The sequence below is a fragment of the Lithobates pipiens genome, unplaced genomic scaffold, assembly GCF_037356315.1.
Source record: "Lithobates pipiens isolate NorthernLeopardFrog02 unplaced genomic scaffold, aLitPip1_a1.2 Scaffold_19, whole genome shotgun sequence".
Taxonomy (NCBI): Eukaryota; Metazoa; Chordata; class Amphibia; order Anura; family Ranidae; genus Lithobates; species Lithobates pipiens.
Window position 1 is genome coordinate 428,191,142 of NW_027507764.1, and position 26,621 is coordinate 428,217,762.

The following is a 26,621-nucleotide window of genomic DNA, read 5'->3' on the forward strand; positions in this document are numbered from 1 at the left end:
GTCGGTTAATTTTGGTTTGCATGTCTTATCTGTTGACGGTGCCAATTAAACCTTTTTCTGTTAACCAGCAATTTCCCACCCGGGTGTGTATGGCTAGTTATTTCCCATACGTAGGCTGCCATGGAGTCTGTCAGGAAAAAGGAAAATTTATATCAAATACTTACCGTAATTTTCCTTTCCTGATGGACTCCATGGCAGCAGGAGTTCCCTCCCATTTGCTGGAGTAGGCTAAGTTATGGAACACAGTCTCTGTTCAGAAGCAAAGATTTATGGGAGTGGGGTCCTATGAGGTATGAGAGGCGGGGATTAACCCATACGTAGGCTGCAATGGAGTCCATCAGGAAAGGAAAATTACGGTAAGTATTTGATATAAATTTTCCTTTTTCAGTGTGAGTTTGGGTGGAGATTTCAAAGACATCTGTGCGGGTTCATGCACAGATGTCTATGGAAGTCACCCCCGAAGTCGCCAAAAGTAGTTACATAGTTACATAGTAGGTGAGGTTGCAAAAAGACACAAGTCCATCAAGTCAAACCTATGTGTGTAATTATATGTCAGTATTACATTGTACAGTATATCCCTGTATGTTACGGTTGTTCAGATGCTTATCTAATAGTTTTTTGAAACTATTGATGCCCCCCCCCCCCCCACTGACATCACTGCTTGTGGAAGGGAATTCCACATCCTTGCCACTCTTACAGTAAAGAACCCTCTACATAGTTTAAGGCTAAACCTCCTTTCTTCTAATTTTACAGGAACTAATTTTGGGAATCAGTTTGTTGCTGCGGATGCGGCATTGCATTGATTCAGGTGGTGCAAATCAGCCCTATGTGAACGGGGACTTATTGTTAAAGCTTAATTGAGCAACCTGAAATTTGAAGCTGATTGGTTACTATCCAATGCCACACCAGAATCTATGTGCACCAGTTTTAGTAAATCACCCCCTCTACATTAATTTAACACAAATGGGCTAGTAACACCCAAAGTTATGTAACAGTATTTCAGGCCAGATTTGGGGAAAATAAATAATAGATGGAAGCAATCATTCACTGGAGAATAACTGATGTTCTAGATATTTTTTTACTTGTATAGGGATGGCTCCAAAGTTCTTCCTGCTACATATACCTGCACATTAACAGATATGAGCACGAAAGTTTTGACTTTAATTACACTTTAAACATTGAGGCTGGGTTCACACTGGTGTGATGTTAGACACTGAATGTGATTCGCACCAAATTGCTGTGCCAGATCACAGGCAATGTCTGTGCAATTCAAATTCAGCCATACAGATTGGTGGCTGAATCGCATTCTCACCAAATGGTGCAGAACCCTTTTTTTTGGTCCGCATTGGAATTGGATTGCGTGGGTGTTCACAAACATGCAATCCGATTCCTGCACTATTTGGCATTTCACACTGAAATCTGATCTGAGGGTGTCATTAAGTTTGCATCGACACCTACAGCGGTTTGCAGATGTCAGTGTGAACCGCTGGCAGGTGACATGCGATGTGGGCACCCGCAGTGGAATAGTAACTAGTTCCTGTATCGCATATATGTGAACTGGGCCTAAAGAAGTCAAATGTAATCTCTTTACCTGATCTTCCTCTCCTCCACCTTCTTCATCATACTTTAATATGTTATCTCTGACATCATCCTCTGGGTCAATAAGGAGCTGTTTGACTTGCCTCTCCTTGTCCCGGCGTTTCATCCACACCACAAACATTAATACTAATGCTGAAAAATGAAAAGACATTTTATAATCAGTGCAATACAAAAATGCCTGTAGATAAAATAACTGCTGATTGCAGTATGTGACTAAGGCACCAGCAGATTCATTTGATTTTCAAGAAGACTAATAGTAATACGATATTTGGCTTGCACCCATAATGAAATTTTCACCCAATTGTTTCCAAATCTTGTGCTAAACATATCTGATTTCTCTTGCAGACAAATTAAGTCAGGCAATTAGTTTAACTAAGGCCGTTAAATATTAAAATGCTTTAACTTGAACAAGTAAATCAATTTGCTTTCAACATCGGTTGTACCAACTGTAAAAAAAATCTGTAGAACACAAACAAGTGACTGTATATCAACTGTACTGCAGATGTTTTACACAACTAAATGTAACATTTTGTGGAATTACAGGTGTTTGTCCGATACGCTTATATTCCTCACCTGTGGCAAATAAGTACATATCAAACTGGAAGTACAACTGCTGTCTTTTACACAGTGCTCCCATTAAAATTATTCTTACAGTAAAAACGAGCCAGTGACAAAAAGCTACCATCAGTGGGGTTCATTTACTAAAGGCAAATAGGCTGTTCAATTGCAAGGGAAGTTGCACTTTGCTAGAGAATTTTCCCAAGTTCTTAGTAAATGTGGTGAAATGTATTTTTGCAAATAAAATCCAATCATTAGCAAGAAAAATACAAAAGCAGAATTTTTGCTTGCATATGATTGGATAATGGAAGTCAGCAGGGCTTTACCTCATTCACTAAGGCCCAGGGAAAGCCCCTTTGCAAAATGAACAGCCTATTTGTCTTTAGTAAATCAAATGCAATATCTCTTGTTAGTGCATTCCTACCTGACCTGTACAGTGTATGAAATACACGGGGGGTTATTTACGAAAGGCAAATCCACTTTGCACCGCAAGTGCAAAGTGCACTTGAAATTGAACTGAAAGTGCACTTGGAAGTGCAGTTGCTGTAAATCTGAGGGGTAGATCTGAAATGAGGGGAAGCTCTGCTGATGTTATCCTCCAATCATGTTAAACTAAAATGCTGTTTTTTTTCCTTGCATGTCCCCCTCAGATCTACAGCGACTGCACTTCCAAGTGCACTTTCAGTGCAATTTCAAGTGCACTTTGCACTTGTAGTTTGCACTTGTAGTGCAAAGTGGATTTGCCTTTAGTAAATAACCCCCACTGTTTTGTAAAAGTCTGAGAGAATTTAATTCAAAAGCACCTTTAATTAGCAACTGGTTGCTTTCTTTGTTTCTGCTCCAGAAATAGAGCTTAATAATGCATTAGATATACATGGAATTAGTCTTAGCAGTAAATGGGTACCAGTACTGCTGCTGTTGTGTGATGGTTTGCTACTGTTTTCTGATCATATGTCCTTATTCTAAAAGGCCTTTAGAATGGCTGTTAGAATACATACAAAACAATAGCATCAATTTATTTACAAATATCAATTTAAAATGATATGCTTTTGAAAAATATTATTTCAAATTTAAATATACTGGTTATGTGTAAGGCCCCTTAGACACATGAGGACCGTTTGTCCATTTTTCATCCATCCATTGATGGATAAAGGACATCAATGCATCTCTATGGAAAAACAGATGTAAATGGATGATCATCCATTTACATCCGTTTACATCTGCTTCCGTCAACATCTGTTTTTTGGAACGGATCAAACTCTATTTTTTCCGTTAACAAAAATTGATCGGACGAAAATCTGATCTAAACAAACGGTCTGTTTTTGAATGAAAAAATGGCTCTGGGACTCAAGTGGTTAAGGACTCTAGCTGGTAGATGTAAAAAATGTATTTGTATTTTACTGAATTTTTCATAGCCAATATCTCACGCCTGGATAACAGGGAATGATGATGGATCCTAGGAATCAAATGTTATATATATATTGCTTATTAATCTTAGTAATTGCCAAAGTGCCAAATCGATATTATGATAAAAAAAAAAAATTTGGGCATTGGTAGACATATTGATGTACAAATGTTAAAGTAACACGTGCATGAAAACACCACAGAGAGTTGCAACAAAATTACAATATACTGTATTTTGTGAAAATGACGGCATACATTTTATTTTATTTAATTATGAAATGTTTATTGTCCATGGATCCCTACTCTCTTCCTAGCTCTCCTACTTTGCTGGAAAAGTCTCCAGACAGCCCTGTATTCAAACAGCAAGCAAAGAAAGATTTACACAAACAGAAAATGTATTCTCAGAATAAAATATTAAACAAAGCTCACTTGGTTTGTTGAGTCACAAAACTAAAACAATTATTTTCCCAAAATACATGGCATGTATTGAGAAGATGCCAGATCCATTGCCACCTACACAGTAATCCATGGGGTACTATGGTAAAAGTGTAGCATTTTATAAGTATGTATGTGTTTTGCCGATGGTTGCTTAGTCTTCAAGCTTTGCTATGTTTGTGTCTGTCTGGGTGCTGTAGCAGAAATGTTCATTTCTTTTGTGATGTGTATGGTAAACCTCATTATAGTTTTAAAAATAGGAAATATTATTATTATTATTTATTAATATTATTACTCTCAGAAAATATTAGACAGGGCTTGTTCAGTTGCATTGAGGATAAGCTGTCAGATACATCCAGCACAGCCCCAATGCATAGACAAGACAAAATGCAGTGTTTTCTTATGCTTTCACACCACAGCAACAACTGTAGTACTTTTTTTTTTAACACAGCGTGTGGTGATGTGAAACACCACGTCACAGCCCTTCTGCAGTCAATAGAATTGCACTGGAATTGCATTCTAATAAAGCTCGCTGGTGTAAAAAAGGTCTAACAGTAAACACGAATCACCTTTTTTAAGCAGGCCTCTAGAATACCTAAATTAATCCCAAAATGACATTATTTATTAATCTTGAGAGGAAGACTTATATGTGCTTTAATATATCATAATTTCTATTTTGTGTCTGAGAAAAGTGGGGAAGAGGGGAAAAAAATGAGACAAGCCCAAATAACTTTCAAAATAATAAATGATCCAGCACTACTAGTAGTAATTCTTGAAAAGAAGAATTCTTGAAAAGAAGAGAAAGTATATTTCTGAACTTAAGGCCATGAACATAATATTGTATGTATATGGGTACTGAGAAAGCGTTCCCTTAAGTCCTCTTCTGGGGTCCAACACTGTGCGCTCCTCCTCTGCCCTGAGTGCCCCCTCAGCAAGTTGTGTGCTGGGGGGGCACCAGTGTGGGTGTTCTCCCGCCGAACCATGCTGTGTGTATCCATAAACACTCAACACAGCTTGGACATGCCTCTGCTCCCTTCTCACAAGATCTGACTGACAACAGTAGGAGGCAATGGCAGAAGAGGAAGAGAGAGTAGTACTGCTGCAGACGGGCACAGAATTGGATCAAGAGGGCTCAGGGGGTAGGTGTCAGGGAGGGAGGAGGCAAATAGTGGGACATTGTTTACCTTAATGCAGGGAATGCATAAAATGTTTAGACCTAAGAACCATATCAAGCAGTTGAGCACAAATCAATGCTCCCGTAAACTATGAAACAATCCTTCTATATTGTGGCAAAAATGTTAGGATAGGTAGACACCATATTTTTTTCTTCCAATTCTAAAGATTTTTGTGTGTTTTGACATTGCTACATCTAAATGATACTCTAGTTGTATGTGCCTTGGTGCTGCCACCAAAGGATAATTATCAAATTAAAGTGGAACTCCAGGCAGTTAAATACACAGATGAAATAAGGGAGCTGAATGCTTTGTCTGCCATAGGTCTTGTATTTATGTTAATTTAGTCCTGAGAAGCACAGCCAGGTGAATGAGACCACTTACAGTTAAGAAATTAAGTAGCTTTCAAATCTGCCCCTTCTCTCTCTGTGTTGCTGTACAGGGGATGTAAAGAGGCTGATATCAAATCAAAATAAACTTACACTTGAAAAATATATTTAATGTAGAACTATAGGCAAAACATATATATTTTTTTCATTTTGGAAAGATTAAGGGAGGGTTATAACCCCTGTTGTTTTGCTATCTGTGTCCCATTGGGAAGATTTTCCTTCCTCTCCTGTCCCAAAGCCAAAACAGGACGTGAGAGTAAATCCCTGCAGATTAAGGAAATCCCTTGGGGCCACCAAGTTCATGAGAAGTAGTGTTCCCCTCTATTACTGTTCTGGGGACAACCAAAAATTTGTGATTTCCTTTTACTTTTACATTCAGTGATAATGGTAAATAAAGCAAATACAGAGAGCCATCTGCTAAACTGGGCCAAAAATATGTAAGACCTTTCCAGGTTTCTGCTCAAATAAATGTGGCCACCACTCTATCTGAAACTAAAGTTTTTAGTTAGTAATTTAGTTATACTTAATGATTCATCGAGAAATACACGGTTGCATTCATTTAGGCCTTTTGCACCTATTTGGAGTTCAGCTTTAACATGTGAAAAACCTAGGTGTCAAAGATTCAGCATCTCATGTTCACCATTTTATAACACATTTTTTTTCTTTCAAATGCTAAGATTTTAACATCAGTCACTAGTAAAAAATGAGGACAAGTGCTTGAATTTTTAACATTAGTAGGGTAATCAGTGTTCTTAATATAAAATGCAGTACGCTGTCTATTTTACAATGTATTATAAAGAAATCTTATGAATAAACCAAAAAGAAAGAATATCCAAAAGCCTGGTCTAGCCTCAATGTGCACGACACTAACTGAATATTTATGAGTTATACTATATGACTTAGGAGGAAAATTTTATTAAGAAAATACTAAGGCAGATAAGGCTGCCTTGTAAATAATCAATAAAAGCCCTATGACCCCAGAAATTCCTCATTTGCACTGTAATGCATGTGCAAAGTGTTTACAGCCTCTAGCACCACTGATTCTATGTCAGACAGGGTATGCAAGCTGAAGCTGGGGTCTGCTTCGGGCTAGCCATCATTCTCTATGAGCCAGCCTGAGGCAGACCTACCTGACATTCATTACACATTACAGGATCAGCAGTGCTGGAGGCTGTAAACTCTCTGCACTTGTCTTTCAATGCAACTGAAAAATTCGGGTTGGACATTACTTATTTATTGTTTACAAGGCAGCACACAGAAAGCCTGGCACTGCCTAGTTCTTTTTTTCTTCAACACACATGTGGGGATCATTTATTAAAACTGCATGGTGCAAAATCTGGTTCAGCTCTGCATATAATCCAATCAGCACCCAGTTTTTATTGTCAAAGCTCAATTGAACAAGCTAAAAGCTGATTGGCTACCATGACAGTTGCACCAGATTCTGAGCGCTCCGGTTTTAGTATATCTCCCCCACAGTCATAGTTTAAGGAACCCAGAAGAGTTCTCACATTGCATTGTACTGTGCTTATTTTGACCTTTCAGTCAATTTTTTACATTCAATTTAGCAACTACTTTTCTAATTGTATGTAGGTTTAAAATGGTATATCAGCTATAACTTATTCTGTAACTTCTATGTTTTTATTTTATATTTTTCCCACTGTATTTGACTTTTCATCAAGCACATAATTTTGGTAACTACTGCTGAGACATTGCTTTAAAATGTGCCTCAGTGCTCTATCCTTACTCTATTTTGAAATTGCACTTTGTTAGAGTGAGTGCATGAAATCCCTGCAAGTTCAGGGCTGAAACTGCTGCCTGCAGTCTAGTGCTAACTCATGCAGCTCCTGGGTTTTCACATTGTGGTTACAAGGTGGGTATCATCATATGTAAGATCATAAGAGTTTCAATTGTGAGCTCCTGTGGCCTCCTGCCTAGCAGCATTAGGGCCGTCAGTTCTAATCACAACCACAGCACTACCTGCCTGGAGTTTGTATGTTCTCCCTGTGCCTGTGTGGGTTTCCTCCGAGTACTCCAATTCTCTTCCCACACTCCAAAGGCATGCTGGTAGGTTAACTGGCTCCTGTCTAAATTGTCCTTAGAATGTGTATGTATAAATGGGAGTTAGGGACCTTAGATTGTAAGCTGCTTGGGGGCAGGGACTGATGTGAATGTACAGTGTAACGTGCGACATAAATTGAAGTACACATGATAAAATAAATAAAATAAAAAACACACACTAATAGCCCCTCCCAATTAAACTTCAGATCCTAATGAACACACTGGTTACCTTAAGCACAAGGCCGTATGCACCCAGGACTTTCCTTGAAGCCTTTCCTCCTGGCGGCAGTGTTTTGGCAGAAAAAAACACCTGTCGCTTGTAAAGGCATGTAACATGTTTAGGCGTGTTCGCAGGCATCAAGCACTTGGGCTTTAATGCATTTCATTGGCCAGAATAATAATTTATTCTGGCCTTTAAAATGAATTAACGCTCAAGGGCTAAAGGCACACTTAGACACAATTAGATGCCTTTAGAAATGTCAAGTGTTTTTACTGTCAAACCTCTGCTGCTCCTGGATGCATTGGGCATGTTTTTTTTTTCAACCATCTCTACCCACCAGATGCCCCTATAAGCAGCTGAAAAAATATAGTGTGCATAAGGCCTTAGGGTGCCTGAGAAGGCCTGAAAGATATTCTTCATTAGTTTTGTGATTCCATATCCACACAAACAATACCATCAAACCAATTTACTTTTACTCAAACCTGACTCATTTTGGTCTTAGTGCTACTCTGGCAAACTATGCAAATGATGTTTACCTGTGTCATGATGAATCATTGAAGGTACATTCGCCCCACTGATGCTTTCTCAATGCGAGCCCAATGCAATAACACGCCCAAAAGCATTGTTTTCCATGGACTCAGTTCACAACAATGTTACAGAGCTATTGTATCATCAATGCAATTAATGTGTTGAAAAAAATGCACCTCAATGTAAATTAAAAAAAAAGCAGATGTCTTTGCACGTGAACTCAAGTGTACTCAAGCTTGTCAACGCATGCTTAATGCAAAGGCAGTGGCGTGAATCCAAAAGCAAAAAGAAGGTTATGGTAAATTCACACTTTTGTGATGAATATCTAGGGCTGCAATATCTTTATCTAATTCTCACTTTTTCTTGCTAATTAAAACTAGTTATTTAAAAAAAAAAAAAAAAAAAAAGATTCATAATCTGTTGCAAAGAATAGATATACAAAATGTATTTGGAACACACACACACACACACACACACACTGCATTATTATTCCCCCTGTGGGCTTTCATATACCCTGTCTTCAATACTCCACTTAGTAGCTAGTTTATCTATTTTATGTAGGTTTACAATGTTGCCAGATTATAACTAATCTCTTTCAAATAGCGCACATCATATATCTTTTGTTGCTATCCAGCGTGAAGTGTACTTACTGAGCAAAATGATGATACACAGTAGAATTGCAATGATTGCTCCTGTTCCAAGGCCAGTTCCAATAATGGGGGCAACTCCACTACAATACCCATTCATGTCACAAGAACAGACTTTTACACGCAAGTACGAAGTGTTTGTCATGGAAGGATTTCCTGAATCTGTGATCTGTATTGGGATGGTATAGATTCCGTCATCAAGAGATCCAATTTTCAGACTGAGCTGCGCATGGTCACCTGCTCGTAAAAAAAAAAAAACAAACAATTTTTTTTATAATAACTGCTATTGCATTATAATTAACAAAAATACGCTTTCACCTATTTCTAAGACCAGCTAGGGCAGTTTATCAACTATTTAGATCAGGGGTCTTCAAACTACGGCCCTCCAGTTGTTCGGAAACTACAATTCCCATAATGCCTAGCCATGTCTGTGAATGTCAGAGTTTTACAATGCCTCATGAGATGTGTAGTTCTGCAACAGATGGAGGGCCGTAGTTTGAGGATCCCTGATTTAGATATTCTGAGGAGCGAGTGTCAGTTCTCCCAAAGCTTAACCTGTGGCAACCTGAGAACATTCATGTTCTCTATCTGCTGTAATTTAAAGATGGCCATGTATGGATCTAAATTCAGTTGTTTGAGCAGGGATCAGCTGAATTTCAATCCATGTATGGGCAAGGTGGATGTATAAAATTCGAACTACTGATCGACTTCCGTACAACCTCCCTCTCATATCTTCCCTGCTCAATCAGTGCTGCAGGCTATAGCCTGCAATGCAGATTAGTATATTCTGATGGCAGGGAAGTCTCCTTGCTGTCATAATACAAACAGGAAAGATTGCTCCATCCACCTTGAATGTGTGGATGGGGGAATATGTTTTTTTTTTTTTTGTCATTCAACACACTGGTTAAACAAAAAAAAAATACAACTGACTAATGTACAGTATGGGCTAATTAAAGCTGTCTGAAAAGCTTTAAGGAAAGGCATAGGGTTTTAATTTGAACGAGACCTTGCTAAGCTGTGCAGACCAAGGTTTGCTTTGCATTGCTATGAGTCACATTTTTATAAATGTAGCCTGCCTTAATTGGTCTTATTGCATCTGCTCCTATTCTGGTGTCAATGGTAACACATCACAAGTGTAGGGCATGCATTTACAATGCATTCAACATGTTTTTAAGGTGTTTCTACCACAATGATCTTGTGGAAAGTAATGTGCCTTTATAAATAATACCCAAAGGTATCCTACTAAATTGCAAACTAAAATATATCTTACATAAACTTGTGCTTTGCCCCCCCCCCCCCCCCCAGCAGCCCTTACCTTTCCTTCACTCTCCCTCTGCTCCATTAAGGTGTTAGAGGCAAAGAAAGTACTTCTGGGTACATTTAACTTGCTCCATTGCGTTCACTGGGCTAATCCCCAAGCAAGCATTGTAGCTTACACTGGATAGCTTCTCCTGCACCACATAGATGATCAAGGTAGTGGGAGGGACAAAGACATGTGCTGTAGGGGAAGGTTGTACAGGCATACTCCACTTTTAAGTACACAATAGGGTTTATTTACTAAAGCTCGAAAGTACAAAATCAGGCTCACTTCACATAGAAACCAATGAGTTCTAACCCCAGCTTGTTCAATTAAGCTTTGGTAATAAAACCTGGAATCTCATTGGTTTCTATACAGAAGTGAGCTGGATTTGGCACTTTCCAGCTTTAGTAAATAAATCCCATTGTGTACTTAAAAGTGGGGTATGCCTGTATTAAAGCAAACCTGTTATTTTACCCTGCATATGTAAAGCACAAGTTAGCTTACAACACAATCTAAAGTTTGCTTTAAAAAGCAACAGGTTACCTTCTTTATATGATTTTCCCTTCATAATTACCCTTATAAAACAAATGCAAAGAAACTATCCTCCCACTTCTGCAAATAGCATGAACAATTGCAAATACCAAAAATGTATTAGAAAGCTAAAGCACATAAAAGATATTGTGTAACTGTTCTTTTGTATATATATATATATATATATATAAAACACAACTTTTATACCAGCTATAATATTCCCCTGTAAAATGCAGTACATTTCTATATAAACCTAAGCAAATATTTTGTAGATAACAAAACCAACTAAAAAAGCATTGCACATAATATCTCTTGCCAAAATACTAACAATAGCAAGTTATTTTTTCCAGCATTGCTTACAATTTTTACATAACAAAATAACAATGACAGGTAACAATGCAATCAACAATATTATAGTTTGCAGCAATAAACTGCTGTGGGAAGAAGTGCAATTGTAGCAGCAGGCTTCATTTGTCCAAATTAATAAAACTAGTCTTATAGACAAAGCTTGAGCACAAAATGCTTCCCTGATTAGTAGCATTTACCTATGGTTTGACGTAGGAAGAATCGTACAACTGTTTTTTTTTTTTATTTATACTACTGCAGGGGACCATCACTTATTAAAGTTAGCAGGTGTTTACTTCTTTTTTGCCACGTTATGGTACTAAAGTAATCTTAGAAATCATATTGTACCTACTGAAAGTTATTGTGTACTTAAAATATTGCATATTTAAATGAATGGATACACAGTGACAATACAATATTAGCAGCAGGAAAGTGATAAAATAAAATGATTCACTTGCATAGTGTCAGTAACTTGCAGAAGTAAAAGCAGTGAAAGTTACTCAGAATAACACGATTTGCTCATCAATGTGCCCATGACCATGGGCTGCTTTAACACAACACTCGGCAATGGAAACAAGAAGACATATTCCTGCAGCATCTTCTAATGAATCACATGTGAAATGATAAGCATTACAAGTGTGAAGCCAACTTTAGTGGAACCAGCTTCTGTGTGAGTATTGGTAGAGTGCGCTGAAGGCAATTCATGAGTCACAGCTCTTATTAGAATAGGCAATCTAGACTGAATCGGTTGCATACATTTGGGACATAACATTATAATGTAAAAGAGGGAAAACTGACATCCTGGAAGTTCCCTCTGTGGATTTTGTACAAATTTTATCATGAATATTACCTACTGTTTAAAGTACATCTGCAGCCAATTTTTTTTTTAAAAAGCAATCAAAAAAGGATAAGGTATGTAGCATACAATTTCTGCTTCAGTTATAATAGCATTTAACAATAACTAGACCTTGTTTTTTAACATGTCAAAGTAAAATACGTCAGATAGTCCCATATCTTCAAAGCAGGTGCGTGCTGTTTTTTTTAAATAAATTATCAAAGAAGAATGTTATAATACAGTTAAAACACTCAGTGTTAAATGTATGCAACCTTTCATAAAAGTAATTTACTTAAAAGGGGGGATGGGGAAAGTATTTATATCTTTGACCATAAGTCAGGCTGGTTGATAACAGACACAACTTGTAGGTGTCACATCTGAAAAAAGAAGCTGTAAGAAGAAACAATGATTAAGGCAGGCTAAGCTATGCTTACCATTAAGCCGAGTTATTGTCCAGTTTTTTTTAATGTCCATTGGGCTATATGGGAGCTCAAAGATGAAAGGTCCTGCATTGGGATTGATGTCAGCATCTATCGCTGTAATATTGATGGCATTTGGATCTGGTCGTTCACAAATTTCCACCTCTTTTGGGAAAACCTGTGGGGCATTGTCATTTATGTCCAGCAAATAGATTTGTAGAGTGCCTGTGCCACTCATTGGAGGAACACCTATTTAAAATATAATTCACACAGTTATAAATAGGCATACATAGACATATTACACTTTATGTTGCTTGATTCAACAAAAAACTGGATATACATTAAGCTCAGGTTGGCTGTATGTGTATCCGATGGCTCAAGACATTTGACTCACAAGTCAAGCTTTCAGATCTGACAACAACTGTAGCAATCATATAACTTCAGATATGAGGCCCCAAGAGTAGCCACCACACTCTATGTGTGAGTGAAATGCCCAAAAGCTCACCCACAAAGAAATCCAAAACAGGTATGGAGGCATCCACAAATCTCACACCAGAGATAAATTAAAACAACAGCGTTTTTATTGTCAATGTTTCTATGGAGCTCAGTCCATCTTTCGCTAATCATTACGAGGGCCTTAGATTTGTTGGTCTTTTAAAATATATAACGTTAATGTAGGGTCTGTAGTGTGCAGTGTTGCCCTTTTTGCTGAGGAAATTTCCGTACTGCTCAGAATACTTAAAATCTCTTTACAAATCTCATAAAGGAGTGTTCTTAAATCCATAGGTCTTAATAGAAATCTGAAAAGAATTTGAGTCCCACTAACCCTGACATCAAGTATAAGGTCAACCGCTCAAGAAATGACAAGCAACATTTCACAACTATACCAAGACTGACCAAGGATTCTGAAACAAACTTGCTCTGTCATTTTCTGAAATGAATTTAGCACCAAGTTCTACCAGTTTCTCACCAAAACAGCTATGTGCTTTAGGGTCCTTGCATTTATTATGTTGAGCATTATGTTGAAACATCAGTCTCTAATTAGTGACTAAATTATGCAAAGGTCTAAATGCAATGTTTAAAGAAATTGCAATCTCATAAAACGTTTCCCATGATCTTGATGGCTAATGAACCTATTGTAGTAAAAACACAAAAGTGATTACATGGTACCCTTTTGGGAAATATAATACGCATATTGAATAAAACATAATATGAATTGAATGTGTTGTCTGCAATAACTACCCAGATTTAATTTTTCTAAGAAAAGAAGAGCAAGCATCTGATTGGCCGGTAAAAAGAAACACCCTTACTTTTCGTCAGCTTTTATAACTGAGGTCCCAAATGTCAAATATGAAGATTTTTATTTTATTTTAGACTCAAGCATGTGTTTATGCAAGCTTTATCCATGTAAACAAACTTATAATAACAATGTTTCATTATGAAGCAAAAAATATGATATGTTTATATCTTTTAATAATGCATACAAAATCTGTAGCTCTTTCTGTAGTATATAAATCATTATGAAACACAGGGAATAAAATTAGAGAAACATTAAAAAACCAACAATCTCATAAGAGAGATAACGTGGGGATTTTTATCAAAACTGGAGCAGACAGAGTCTGCACCAGACGTATACGGCAATCAGCTTCTTTCATTTTCAAACTTTAACTGAGCAAGCTGAAGATAGAACCTGATTGTTTGTCATGCACGGCTGCTCCAGCTTTGATAAATTCCCTGCAACAATACCTCAAAGGAAACTGTTTATAACATACGTATAAGTATGTTTACATGTCATACTGTTATTTAAAAAAAAGGACGCAAACAGCTAAAATGAATTAACATGTCACTAAAGAGGAAGTAAACTCTGATATATATATATATATATCTATATCCTTCCCTGCAAAGTAAAGGCATAATATGCTAGTATGCATCACATACTAGCACATTATGTGACACCTGCAAACAAAGCCTGCATTGTTCCCGCTGGAGGCCGCATCCATCTTCACCCATCTTCCTTCTGGGGCTGCGGACTTCAGCTGTGTAACTGGCTGGAGCCGTGTGACGTGCGGTCAAGGCACTGGCTTCTGAAGAAATGGCACAGGCAGTCGTTCCTTCAGAGCGCATGGATCAATGACATCATTGGCTGCATATAAAGTAAATATCTCCTAAACAGTAAATGTTTAAGAGATATTTACAGTACCTATAGGTAAGCCTTATCCTAGGCTTAACTATAGATACAAATAATACAGGAAGGTTTCCAATCTCTGTAATTAGTACTTATTGCAAACACATACGGTAATCAGATTTGCTGTGTTCCACAAATATGGTATGTAGGCCAAATTCATACCTGTAAACATATTCAACATAATTACATTATAAAATGATGTAAACAAAAGAAATGTAAATATCAGTACTTACCACTATCAGTTGCAAGAAAAGTTGCATTGTACATGTTGTTTTTTACATACATGGACTCCCTATCCAAAACAGCAATTGTTGTTATCTGTCCATTTACAGGGTCAATTTTAAGCCAGTTTCCAGGGTCTGATAGTTTTGCATATCTAAGAATAAAAACATGGCTATGATTAGTAGACATCTCTTCTAATATCTTTTAATAGATTCTTATTCCAGCTGATGGAAAACAAAACGCAACAAAGCTAATTTTTTGCACCAGGCACAAAACTAGAATGTTAGTAAAACCCCTTTCACACTGGTGCACTTTTCAGGCGCTACAGCTCTAAAAATTGCTGTAGCAGCGCTTTGCAGGTGGTTTTAACCCTTTTTCGGCCACTAGCGGGGGGGTAAAAGCGCTGAATACCTCCACAAATACAATGGCAAAGTGCCGCTGAAAATAGCAGAGCTTTACCGCCAACGCCGCCCCCTCCCCAGTGTGAAAGGAGTCTTAAGGTTAAGCCATGGCATTATTTGATGCAATAAACTTAAGCCCCATACACACTATCAGATTTTCTGCTGATTTTTGTCTTCAGATTTACCAAAACCATGTAGTGCAAGGGCCTGCCTGATTGTATACACATTGAAACTCCTAAGGTTTGACCTCATATTATATGGTTTTGGTAAATCTGAAGGAAAAAATCAGCAGAAAATCTGATAGTGTGTATGGGGCTTAAGAATTACTTGTACGTCTTATAGCTGACATTGAATATCACCAGTGCTACACTTTCAAATTCCCTGCCGCCAATTGTTTCAAAGTAGCTTTAAGAAAGTTAATATAAAATTGTTATGTAGTCTAAACAAATTACGATAATGTTTCATAACAGTCTAACATACTGTAAAAAGAATGTGGTCAAGGAGGATTTTTTATTTTTTTTTACTTTTTAAATTCATATGCATTCACTGTATGTTAAAGGATGTATGTTAAAGGAGCCGTATACTGCTTTCCTTTTGTGCTATTATACTGAAATCCCAGATATTAGACTGGCATCTAATGTCTATGGATAGATCTAAAAAAAAAAAAAGATCTTAAAATTGAGCAAAAAGCATTCGCATTTCTCTTTTAAGTGGAAGAGAAGTAAAAAATGGCAGGAGGTACAGTTTTTGTAGAGTTTTTTTTTGTTGGTAGAACACACTTTGCATAAAAAAAAAATCCTTTCTCCAATCACTCTTTTTTGCTTTGTATATTACTTGCAGCACATGCAGGATTGTACACTACTGGTACATTTTGGAACCTGTACTGTGCTGAGAGTATAGGCTGGGCCAGGATAATATAATTTAACTTCAGTACACATGCATGACAGGTACATCATTAGTGGCCATCCAATGGGACACAAAATCCAAAAAGAAGGCAGCAACAGTGACCAAGTGACAAGGGAGAGGTATGACCTGTCACAGCTGGAGAAGGCTACACTAAGATGTCAATTTGCCATAATGTGAACCTTGTCATGCATATTTGCACATTGTGGCAAGTTCTCCTGGGTCCCCCAAATTACTTCAGTTCAATTTTAGCATATCTACAATGCTGCTCTGCCTACAGATTCATCACAGCTCTCAACAGAATCATAATGCGTCCCATAATGAAAAGGCAGGAACCCAGATACTCAAATACAACCAGATATACCCTCCCAACAGGTGTTTTAGGTACCTACATCAGAGGAAAATGAAGGAGAGTTCCAATATTTCAGGCATATGTGCAATACTAATAGTTGTGCCTTATGAAACATGGACGCCTCTGCTATGTCCCTCTCTGATCAGTTTTAGCCTTTATTTTTACTGGATCCAGTATTTTGCTAATTTTGTAGTTTAGCACTGCTGCTGTCCTTTTAGATTTCTTAAGTGACCAGTAAATGTATACAGTCTGGATGGGTAGAGGGTGGGGTGGGGATAGTTACATAGTTACTAAGGTTGAATAAAGACACCAGTCCATCCAGTTCAACCTGAGTGAGTGTCTACAATTGTCTCTATCCCTGTACATTGTACACACTCATAAGTACCTACCCTCAAGGAGCCCACAACCCAAGGTCCCCATTCTTATACTAGGGCCAATTTTGGACAGAAGCCAATTAACCTACCTGCATGTCTTTGGCGTGTGGGAGGAAGCCAGAGTACCCGGAGGAAACCCGCACAGGGAGAACATGCAAACTCCAGGCAGGTGGTGTCGTGGTTGGGATTCGAACCAGCGTCCCTTTTTACTGCTAGGTGAGAGTGCTAACCACTACACCACTGTGCCGCCGATGTTGTAGCTGAAGAAGCCTGGCTATGAAGCCAGGAAAAGTATGATCCCAGTAACAAAATTAAAAGAGAAGTATGGCCAAAGCTTTTTTGGTTATACTTCTCTTGTGGGTCACAGGATTGCACTTGTGCTCTCCTGAGACACAGAATCAGCTGACAGTGGGATAACATATGCTGACGGCTGATTTCACATAGCCGCTCCAGGCTCTGGAAGAATCCTAACCGTATTGTTGGGATTCACTCAGCTGTCTAACTACCAGCTGGCTCTGGCTTTAAGGAAATGGATGGGAGTCAAGCCAACTGTGCCTGCCCCCTCTTCAGGCCAGTGCTCCAGTGAGAACTAGAGGGACAGAGCAGTAAGTGAAGTCACTGCTCTCTACTCCAGGAAGACCAAGAATTGCTCGCTCAGCAGTCATGTGGTCACCCAGTTCTCAGTCTCAGAGCTGGCACGAGACAGCTGCAGAAAAACGCTGATGCTGCAGCATGGAAATTTGTATGTATGCTTGTTTTTTTTTTTTTCAGAGCCCCACACTTCTCCTTTAAATTAATTTAGAGAGTAGCACACAATATACTTTTCTACATAATACAAGTAACAAAAAGCATCCTCTGCTGTTACAATGTTTATTTTTTAAAGTTTAAAATATAGTATATGCATGCATAAGAGCTCACCATCCAGAAATACTGGAGAAAAACAGAGCTAGGAGCAATTAAGTAGGACAATCTAATTATCTGTGCATTGATGTGTGTGAATCACTCTTTATCAATGACTTTAGTTTGAGTAAAAAGACAAAACAAACAGACTAAAACAAAATGACAAAAATATCAATATCAAGTCAATGCAATTGGCTTTAGAAAATGTGTGGAGCCAACAGTGACCTTCTGAAGTGGAAACCAAATTATCTAATAACAGAAGTTTTAAGAGAAAGGAAACTTGGAGTTTACCTAATTGTCTGTTGCAGGTAACGGTCTGGATCTTGAGCGTTAAAAGTTACAAGTACATTTCCTGGAAGCAGACCTTCCTCCTGACGCACAAGCTTAGGGTTTGCGGTAAAGTAGGGACTCTCGTTGACATCAATGATAGTAATGGAGACAGTGGCTGTTGACTGAGGAGGTAGATTAATGCCCTGCATTAAAGCCACTTGGTTTTCTGCAGCTACTGTCAACACAAACATCCTGTTGGTTTCAAAGTCAATTGGCTAAATGAAAAAATAAAAATGAAAAATAGTTTAGAAAGTATAACTGATTAGAAGAACTGTATAAAACAATCTGCACAATGCGATATTAACAATTGTATGTAATACTGACATAAAAGTACACACACAGGTTGGACTTGATGGTCTTTTTTCAACCTCACCAACTATGTAACTGTAATTATGTAAGTACAGAATAATTATTCTGTACTTTACTGCACTTGCTTTATAGCGTATTACAACCTTTGGGTCTGCAGTAATTATAGACACATAGGTAAAACTTGTATTCACACAATAGGTGGACAATTAAGGGCAATGTAAAAAGTATGTATGGATATTTTTTTATCATTTCATAATTCAGGGTATCTTTGAAGTTTGATCACTTTCCATTCAGTTAACACAAATATCAACAGAGGTTCTATTACATATAAACCTTGTCTGCATTAGTGGCAGGTAAGTACTAAAATGCACTCTCATATCTTCCTTTTAAATTAAATTTGCCTTAAAGTAACATAAACAATAGATTTTTATTTTTTTTAAAGTTCCAACTTACTTTGACAACAGTCACCAAACCATCATTACTGTTTGGATCTGTCCTAATGGTAAAACGTCCTGTGGCATCACCACTGACAATTTTGTATACTGTGTTCCAGGCCTTGGTGTGTGGCTGGTCTTTGTCCGTTACGGTAAGGTTTGCTACTACAACATCAATTCGGTTTTCAGGCACTTCTCCATAAAACTGAAAAACGAAACAAAAACGCACTTTACAGATAATGCTGAACAGCTTCTGCAATATTTACATATTCATGTAATCAAAAAATAAACTAATAAAATGGCTTGTGATTATTATTGGAAGAGGTATTAATTGACTGTCATTGCATGGCATTGTCATGCGCTCTTATCTTCTTGGAACAGTGCATTGTCTCAGAACTAATGCCTTACTTATCTCATTCAGCAGGGCATTGACTTGCAGGTAATGCTCGGTGGTGAGAAGATTATTATGTGTAATAATACGAAGTGAACAGACAGACTTAGCATCACAAATGTTTAAATAAGTCATGAAATGAGCCACCATTCCGAAGCATTTAATGCTTTTCACAGAACACAAATATCTAAGGCAGCATGAGATGAAAGGGACAGCAGTGCATCGCAATGCATTGAAAACAAAATGAAGGCCATTACAGCTCATTCCTTTATAAACTAATGTAATTACATGCAAGGAAACATTATCTTGTCATCCTATACAGTTCAGATCTCCAAGCTACAAAGAATTTAGGTCTAACATTATTTACATTCATACCACAGGTATGAAAGAACAGAAAAGACAAATCACTAGCTTTTGAAACAATAATGTAAAAAGTTTAGAACAATGAAAGATGATGTTCTTTTGACATTGTATACAACCGAATAGCCAACCTCAACCATTCCTGTTTGTACTGGCTTAGATTTCAGCTGTGCTATTAAGCACTGACATACAGGCTGGCAGAAAAACATGGATAGATGCCCATACCTGCTGTATTCTATAATATAGGAATGGCAAATGAGGAAGGATATTGTTTATGCACTGTTTAGCAGTGACAAACAGAGACAAATAGCACACTTGCAACCACTGTTGCACTCCCGGCTTCTGCTCACTGGGGAAAATTATTTTTTAGGTTTAAAGAAGACAACCCATGAGCCCCCTAACAAGACATGTATGGTTAATTCTTACAGATTTTAGGCATCTCGTGCCCACACATGCAGCTCTGAGTATATTGTCCACATGCAAGATGTAAGATGTCTTTGCTAGTAACAGGCTCAGCTGTGGCTTGTCTCTTGTATAAAGTGGACCTTTATTTATAATGAAAATAAGGATCTTCACCAGCACATCTTCAGTCATGAGCAGCCTTCTAGACCTGCTTCTCACAAGCATCTAACCTTTTCTGAAATGCTTTAAAATGCTTTTACCTACATATAAAATATATATTGTTTTGTCATTATGTGGACCCTTTATTTATTTATTCATTTTAAACTGTACCTTTTATTTTTTCTTGATCACTTTTGTTGTTGTTACCGCAAAGAATGTAAGCATCCCTTGTTGTACTAATAGGCTGTGACAGTTCCCCTTTACTAGGACATCTGTGGTCTATTAGACCCCAGATCTCTCCTCTGCCCTTAACCACTTAAGGACCGAGCCTCTTTCTGAGATTTGGTGTTTACAAGTTAAAAACATTTTTTTTGCTAGAAAATTACTTAGAACCTCCAAACATTATATATTTTTTTTGCTAACACCCTAGAGAATAAAATGGCGGTTGTTGCAGTACTTTCTGTCACACCATATTTGCGCAGCGGTCTTACAAGCACAAAATCAAGACAACAGTAAAGTTAGCCCAATTTTTTTTATATTATAAAAGAAAATGTTACGCTTAGTAAATTAATACCCAACATGTCACACTTCAAAACTGCGCTCCCACTCGTGGAATGGTGACAAACTTTTATCCATAGGCAATGTTTAAAAATGTCTACAGGTCACATGATTTTAGTTACAGAGGAAATCTAGGACTAGAATTATTGCTCTCACTCTAATGATTACGTCAATACCTCATGTGTGGTTTGAACACCATTTCATATGCGAACGCTGCCTACGTATGTGTTCATTTCTGCACGCAAGCTCAGCAGGATGGGGCATGTTTAAAATATTTTACCTTTCATTTTTTATTTTTACGCTGTTGTTTTAAAAAAATTGTGTCACTTTTATTCCTATTACAAGGAATGTAAACATCCCCTGTAATAGGAAAAGAAGCATGACAGGACCTCTTAAATGTGAGATCTGGGGTCAAAACGACCTTAGATCTCATATTTACACTAAAATGCAAAAGAAAAATAATTAAATGTCATTTGAAAAAATAAATAAATACAAATGTCCCTTTAAGAGCTATGGGCGGAAGTGACATTTTGACATCACTTCTGCCCTGCAATGTTATGGAGACGGGTGGAATCCATCTTCCCCTCACTCGTGTCCACGCTACCGACGGCTCCAGTAAACTGTGGAGGGCACCCTCACCCTCCCCCAATAAAATTGATCTTGTGGCGAATACTTTTATCTGAAAGCGGACAACCCACTGAAGAAGAGGATTCCAGGGTTATGGCAGCTAGCTGCTGCCAAAACAACAATATTCCTCTTCAAAGTAGCGATGTCAAACGACGGTAGGCAGTCTGTAAGTGATTAAAAGCTTCAAATCATACCTAGATCAATATGATCTGAAGCTCTTTTCAAAACAGTAATGGTTTGTTTACAATTGGCAAACCGTAAGTGACTAACTACTCATTGCTTCCAGTTCCTTAGACCATAGAGATGATCTGGGCCATTCTGGTCCCCGATCAGTTCTATGGTCAGCCGGCAGAATTGCCAGAACGTTTTTACATTCTGACAGAGGGTGCAGGGAGAGTATCCCATGCCAGCTGTCAGTGGGGGGGCTGGAGCTGGAACATGTCACATGCTCCACTCTAAATACAGGGGGAACATGTAACATGTCCCAAGGTTGAACCTAGCCTTTAAATTCCCCCCACACATGATTTAATATTCAAGTTGAACACAGGTTTAGCTTAATTCAATTTGCAAAGCAAAAATTTAAAATTCACTGTTAAGTTAGCAGCCTCTACTCATTTAGTAAATAAACCCAATGTCTCTGGAAGGTAATGATGCCAGACCCCCAATGAGGCAAAGCAAGAGTGCTAGCCACAATGTGCAATAAGGCCTACAATTTACAACCCTGTCTAACAATCAACATGTTCTGTAGAAAAAAGGAGATAACACAAATGAGAACCACAGTAAGCACCTTAGATTTAATAAATCACTGGACTCTATTCTGTTTAATATATCAATAAACTAAAACAGACCTTTCAATAAAACAACACCTTTAAGTGTTATGTAGCTTTAATGGCCACATTTTTCAAACAAATGTTGATGGGAATTTGTTTGCAATGGCTGATATATTGCTGAAAAGACACCAAAGGCTACGTCTGATGGGTAGCTTATAAGCAGACTCTCAGACACTATTGTCGAGCAATTATTGATGAGGATGCATGAGACAGCAGTTGGAATGCTACTATATACCCCCCTCTTTGCATGCAATTTTATTTTATTTTTTTACAGTATTCAAAATGGCCTTTTCAGTAACTTGACAAGCCTGCACAAAAAAAATCCTGACAAATCTTGTATTTTTTCTGTGCTTGGGGAGCTGATAATAGAAGTAAATGGCTGTGGGCATCTGTATTCTGGTAAACACACACATGCATGTATAAAATATTCTTCTACGCACAGATATTTAGGGGGAATACATCATGCATGCACATGTTTATACCGAGGCACAAAAACATTGTAAATTAGAATATAACCGTGTACAGACATCCACTGTACATGCCACCTGTGGCTCCCCAATGGCGGGGAAAGTACCAGAATTTAATGCTAGGCATGTTTTATGCCCCAGTACATCCCAGTACATGTAATTATATAATCACATAACCATTCATGAGCCTCTTGCAGAGTAGAATACAGTCTGGGCACAGAGGAACTACTTTGATTCAATTGGTTAGCTTGAACATGTTTTGTAATATATGTGAACCAAAGATCCCTGTTTTTTTGCCGTTTGCTAGGAATATGAAAGGAAGTATAACAGTGTGCAAAATGTGATATATATACACAGTAAATACACACTGATTGTCCATAACATAATGACCACTGACAGTTATAGTAAACAACATTAATTATTTTGGTACAATAGCATATGAAGGCAGGTTGGGAATATTAGGCAACACATCGCTGGAGTTGATGTGTTGAAAGCAGAAAAAATTTAAGGATTTGAGCGACTTGGACAAGGGCCAAAATGTAATGGCCAGCAGAATGGGTGAGAGCAGCTCCAAAACTACAGCTCTTGTGGTATGTTCCTGGTCAGCAGTAGTCGGGAGCTATCAAAAATTGCCCAAGGAAGGAAAACCAGTAAACTGGCAACAGAGTCATGAGTGGCAAAGGATCATTGATGCACGTGGGAAGCTAAGGCTGGCCCATGTAGTCCAATCTAATAGAAGAGCTACTATAGCTTAAATTGCTAAAAAAGTAAATGCTGGTTCCAATAGAAAGGTGTCAGAACACAGTGAATTGCAGTTTGTTATGTATTGGGCTGCACAGCCAGAGACTGTTCAGCGTGCTCATGCTGACCCATGTCCAAAGTCAAAAGTGCTTACAATGGCCACGTGAGCATCAGAACTGAACCATGGAGCAATGGAAGAAGGTGTCTTCAAGGTGTTGGCTTGGCCTCTAAATTCCCCAGATCTCAACCCAATCGAGCACCTGTGGGATGTGCTGGAAACACAAGTCCGTTCCATGGAAGCCTCACCTTCGCAATTTGCAGTACTTAAAGTGGAAGTCCATGATAAAACTAAAATCCCTGCATCTATAGCCTCCGAAATTCTAACAGTAACCTCTCTAGCCCTGAAAAGAAAAACTCGCTATACATACCTTTTCTGCAAGCAATCTGACCCGATCTCCAGCGGCAGAAGCTCTGATCCCACACTGAGCTTTCAGCCGCAGCTTCGCTGTGTGGGAGGGTGCAGAGGACATGTCCATCAATGGTAGTAACTCTATAACTCACTTCCCATTAATTTCACAGCTGTTGTCGGACATGTACTCAGCAGAGCTTCCGACACTGAGTACACGTATAAATGTGAGTGGTGTACTCACTTTTGTGAGATACTGTATATATATATATATATATATATATATATATATATATATATATATATATATATATATATATACAGTATATATGTATAAGAGTTCTTCAAAAAGTCTCATACAAAAAGTAAATGCTGGTTCCAATAGAAAGGTGTCAGAACACAGTGAATTGCAGTTTGTTATGTATTGGGCTGCACAGCCAGAGACTGTTCAGCGTGCTCATGCTGACCCATGTCCAAAGTCAAAAGTGCTTACAATGGCCACGTGAGCATCAGAACTGAACCATGGAGCAATGGAAGAAGGTGTCTTCAAGGTGTTGGCTTGGCCTCTAAATTCCCCAGATCTCAACCCAATCGAGCACCTGTGGGATGTGCTGGAAACACAAGTCCGTTCCATGGAAGCCTCACCTTCGCAATTTGCAGTACTTAAAGTGGAAGTCCATGATAAAACTAAAATCCCTGCATCTATAGCCTCCGAAATTCTAACAGTAACCTCTCTAGCCCTGAAAAGAAAAACTCGCTATACATACCTTTTCTGCAAGCAATCTGACCCGATCTCCAGCGGCAGAAGCTCTGATCCCACACTGAGCTTTCAGCCGCAGCTTCGCTGTGTGGGAGGGTGCAGAGGACATGTCCATCAATGGTAGTAACTCTATAACTCACTTCCCATTAATTTCACAGCTGTTGTCGGACATGTACTCAGCAGAGCTTCCGACACTGAGTACACGTATAAATGTGAGTGGTGTACTCACTTTTGTGAGATACTGTATATATATATATATATATATATATATATATATATATATATATATATATATATATACAGTATATATGTATAAGAGTTCTTCAAAAAGTCTCATACACACTATATACACAGTATGTGTGTGTGTGTGTAAGCTATCTGCGTTTGAGCACACACAACTCTCCATTTTTAGTCAAGTGTCTTAGCTTTTTGAGCAAGGTGAAGCTCTCCTGGCTTCCATGATCTAATCATGTGAAGACAAAACAGTTTTATGTTTTTTTTTGTTTTATTTCTTTGCGTGTGATTGGGTATTCTTTACAAAGTTACATTAGGTTACATTCACTAAGCTAAGCAAAAATTCCCTTGCAATGTGAACAGCCTATATGCCTTTAGTTAATCAACCCTAGTCTTTCAAGATCTGCCTAAAATCATCAGTCTGCTGCAGGCAGGAGTCCCCAGGCCAGTATCTTAAACCAAGAAGAAGGTGATACCTGAACAAAGATGGTGGCAATCTTCTGGAGAAAAGGAAAATAAAAACATTTTGGAGGAGGAGGAGTAATCTCTTTCAGAGAAATAGGTAACTGTAAGATTTACATATTGGGGGGTTACACATGAAAGGTAAATCCACTTTGTGCACAAGTGCACTTGGCAGTAAAGTCACTGTAAATCTGAGGGGGACATGCAAAGAAAATAAAAAACAGCATTTTAGCTTGCACATGATTGGATGACAAAATCAGCAGAGCTTCCACTCATTTCAGATCTTCCCCCCAGATTTACAGCAGCCGCACTTCCAAGTGCACTTGTAGTGCAAAGTGGAGTTGCCTTTCGTAAATAACCCCCATTGTCTGTAATGGATGAAAATTGAATGAAGACAATTTGATGCTAGGTCTGCTTTAAAAACAATGGCATAATGATATGTTTAAAAAGTGAGGATTTTGCCAAGTCTAGCACAAATTCCTGAAATATATTTTAGCAAATTTGACTGGCTCAGTCTGCCAATATGAATAATAACTTTTTATGTATGGTTTAACATATGCATGCAAATTGTCATCTGTATCTATAAACAGAGATGTCATTTTATTTATTTTTCCTTCTTTATTCAGGGTCCATTCACACCAGGTGTGGTGGGACTGCATTTAGTGACTATTCCAAGGCAAGCCCACCGCACCCCCCACCACAAGAGAAAGCAAATTGCTGGTTTAGCAGTATCACGCCACTGTGTTGCAGTAGTGTGTGGGTGGTGTGTGCTGAAAGTAGTGCGTGCAGCATCATCATTTAGAACTGGCCGGATTACTCTACACACCAGCTGCTGCTATGCAATGCAGTGGCTAGTGTGAATGAGCCCTTCGTTTTTAAAGTCAAAGAATATTGAAAAGCAGGCGGGATCCTGATGATGAAACGTCCCGCTGGTCCAACAGGTATACCGACTCACCCGATGATGGGTGGAGTTCCCCTTTAGAATAAAACAGAAGAACCCAGAAGTTGTCTTTGGCTCCAGAATAGGAAAGGGAACTGGCAGCGGTATATTCCAGGAATATACCACTGCCAGTTCCCTTTCCTATTCTAGAGCCAAGTACAACTTCTGGGTTATCCTTTCTCCCACCCTCCTATTTTTGGCCCTAATGCCATGTACACACGACTGGACTTTTTGATGGACTAGGTCAGTCTTCCCGACGGACTTTCGGCTGAGTTTGGGCAGACTTTCTGAATGAATGGACTTGGACGCACACACAATCACACCAAAGTCCGATGGATTCTAACGTGATGACGTATGACCGAACTAGAATAAGGAAGTTCATAGCCAGTAGCCAATATCTGCCCTAGCATCATTTTTTGGCCGTCGGATTAGCA

General features: G+C 38.3%; 1 protein-coding gene across 2 annotated transcripts in view; it reads right to left on the minus strand.

The window, feature by feature from the left end:
* CDH2 (cadherin 2) overlaps positions 1-26,621 on the minus strand; it is a 410,616-nt gene that overhangs the window by 22,646 nt on the left and 361,349 nt on the right. The window contains exons 9-14 of one of the 2 annotated variants that reach the window (XM_077492605.1): positions 18,870-19,055; positions 18,069-18,322; positions 14,859-15,001; positions 12,456-12,689; positions 9,014-9,250; positions 1,592-1,731 (exon numbers count right to left, since the gene is read on the minus strand). In XM_077492605.1, the coding sequence (XP_077348731.1) occupies positions 1,592-1,731; positions 9,014-9,250; positions 12,456-12,689; positions 14,859-15,001; positions 18,069-18,322; positions 18,870-19,055 (1,194 nt within the window). The remainder of the gene's footprint in view (positions 1-1,591; positions 1,732-9,013; positions 9,251-12,455; positions 12,690-14,858; positions 15,002-18,068; positions 18,323-18,869; positions 19,056-26,621) is intronic. The other variant, XM_077492606.1, reaches the window with a different exon arrangement.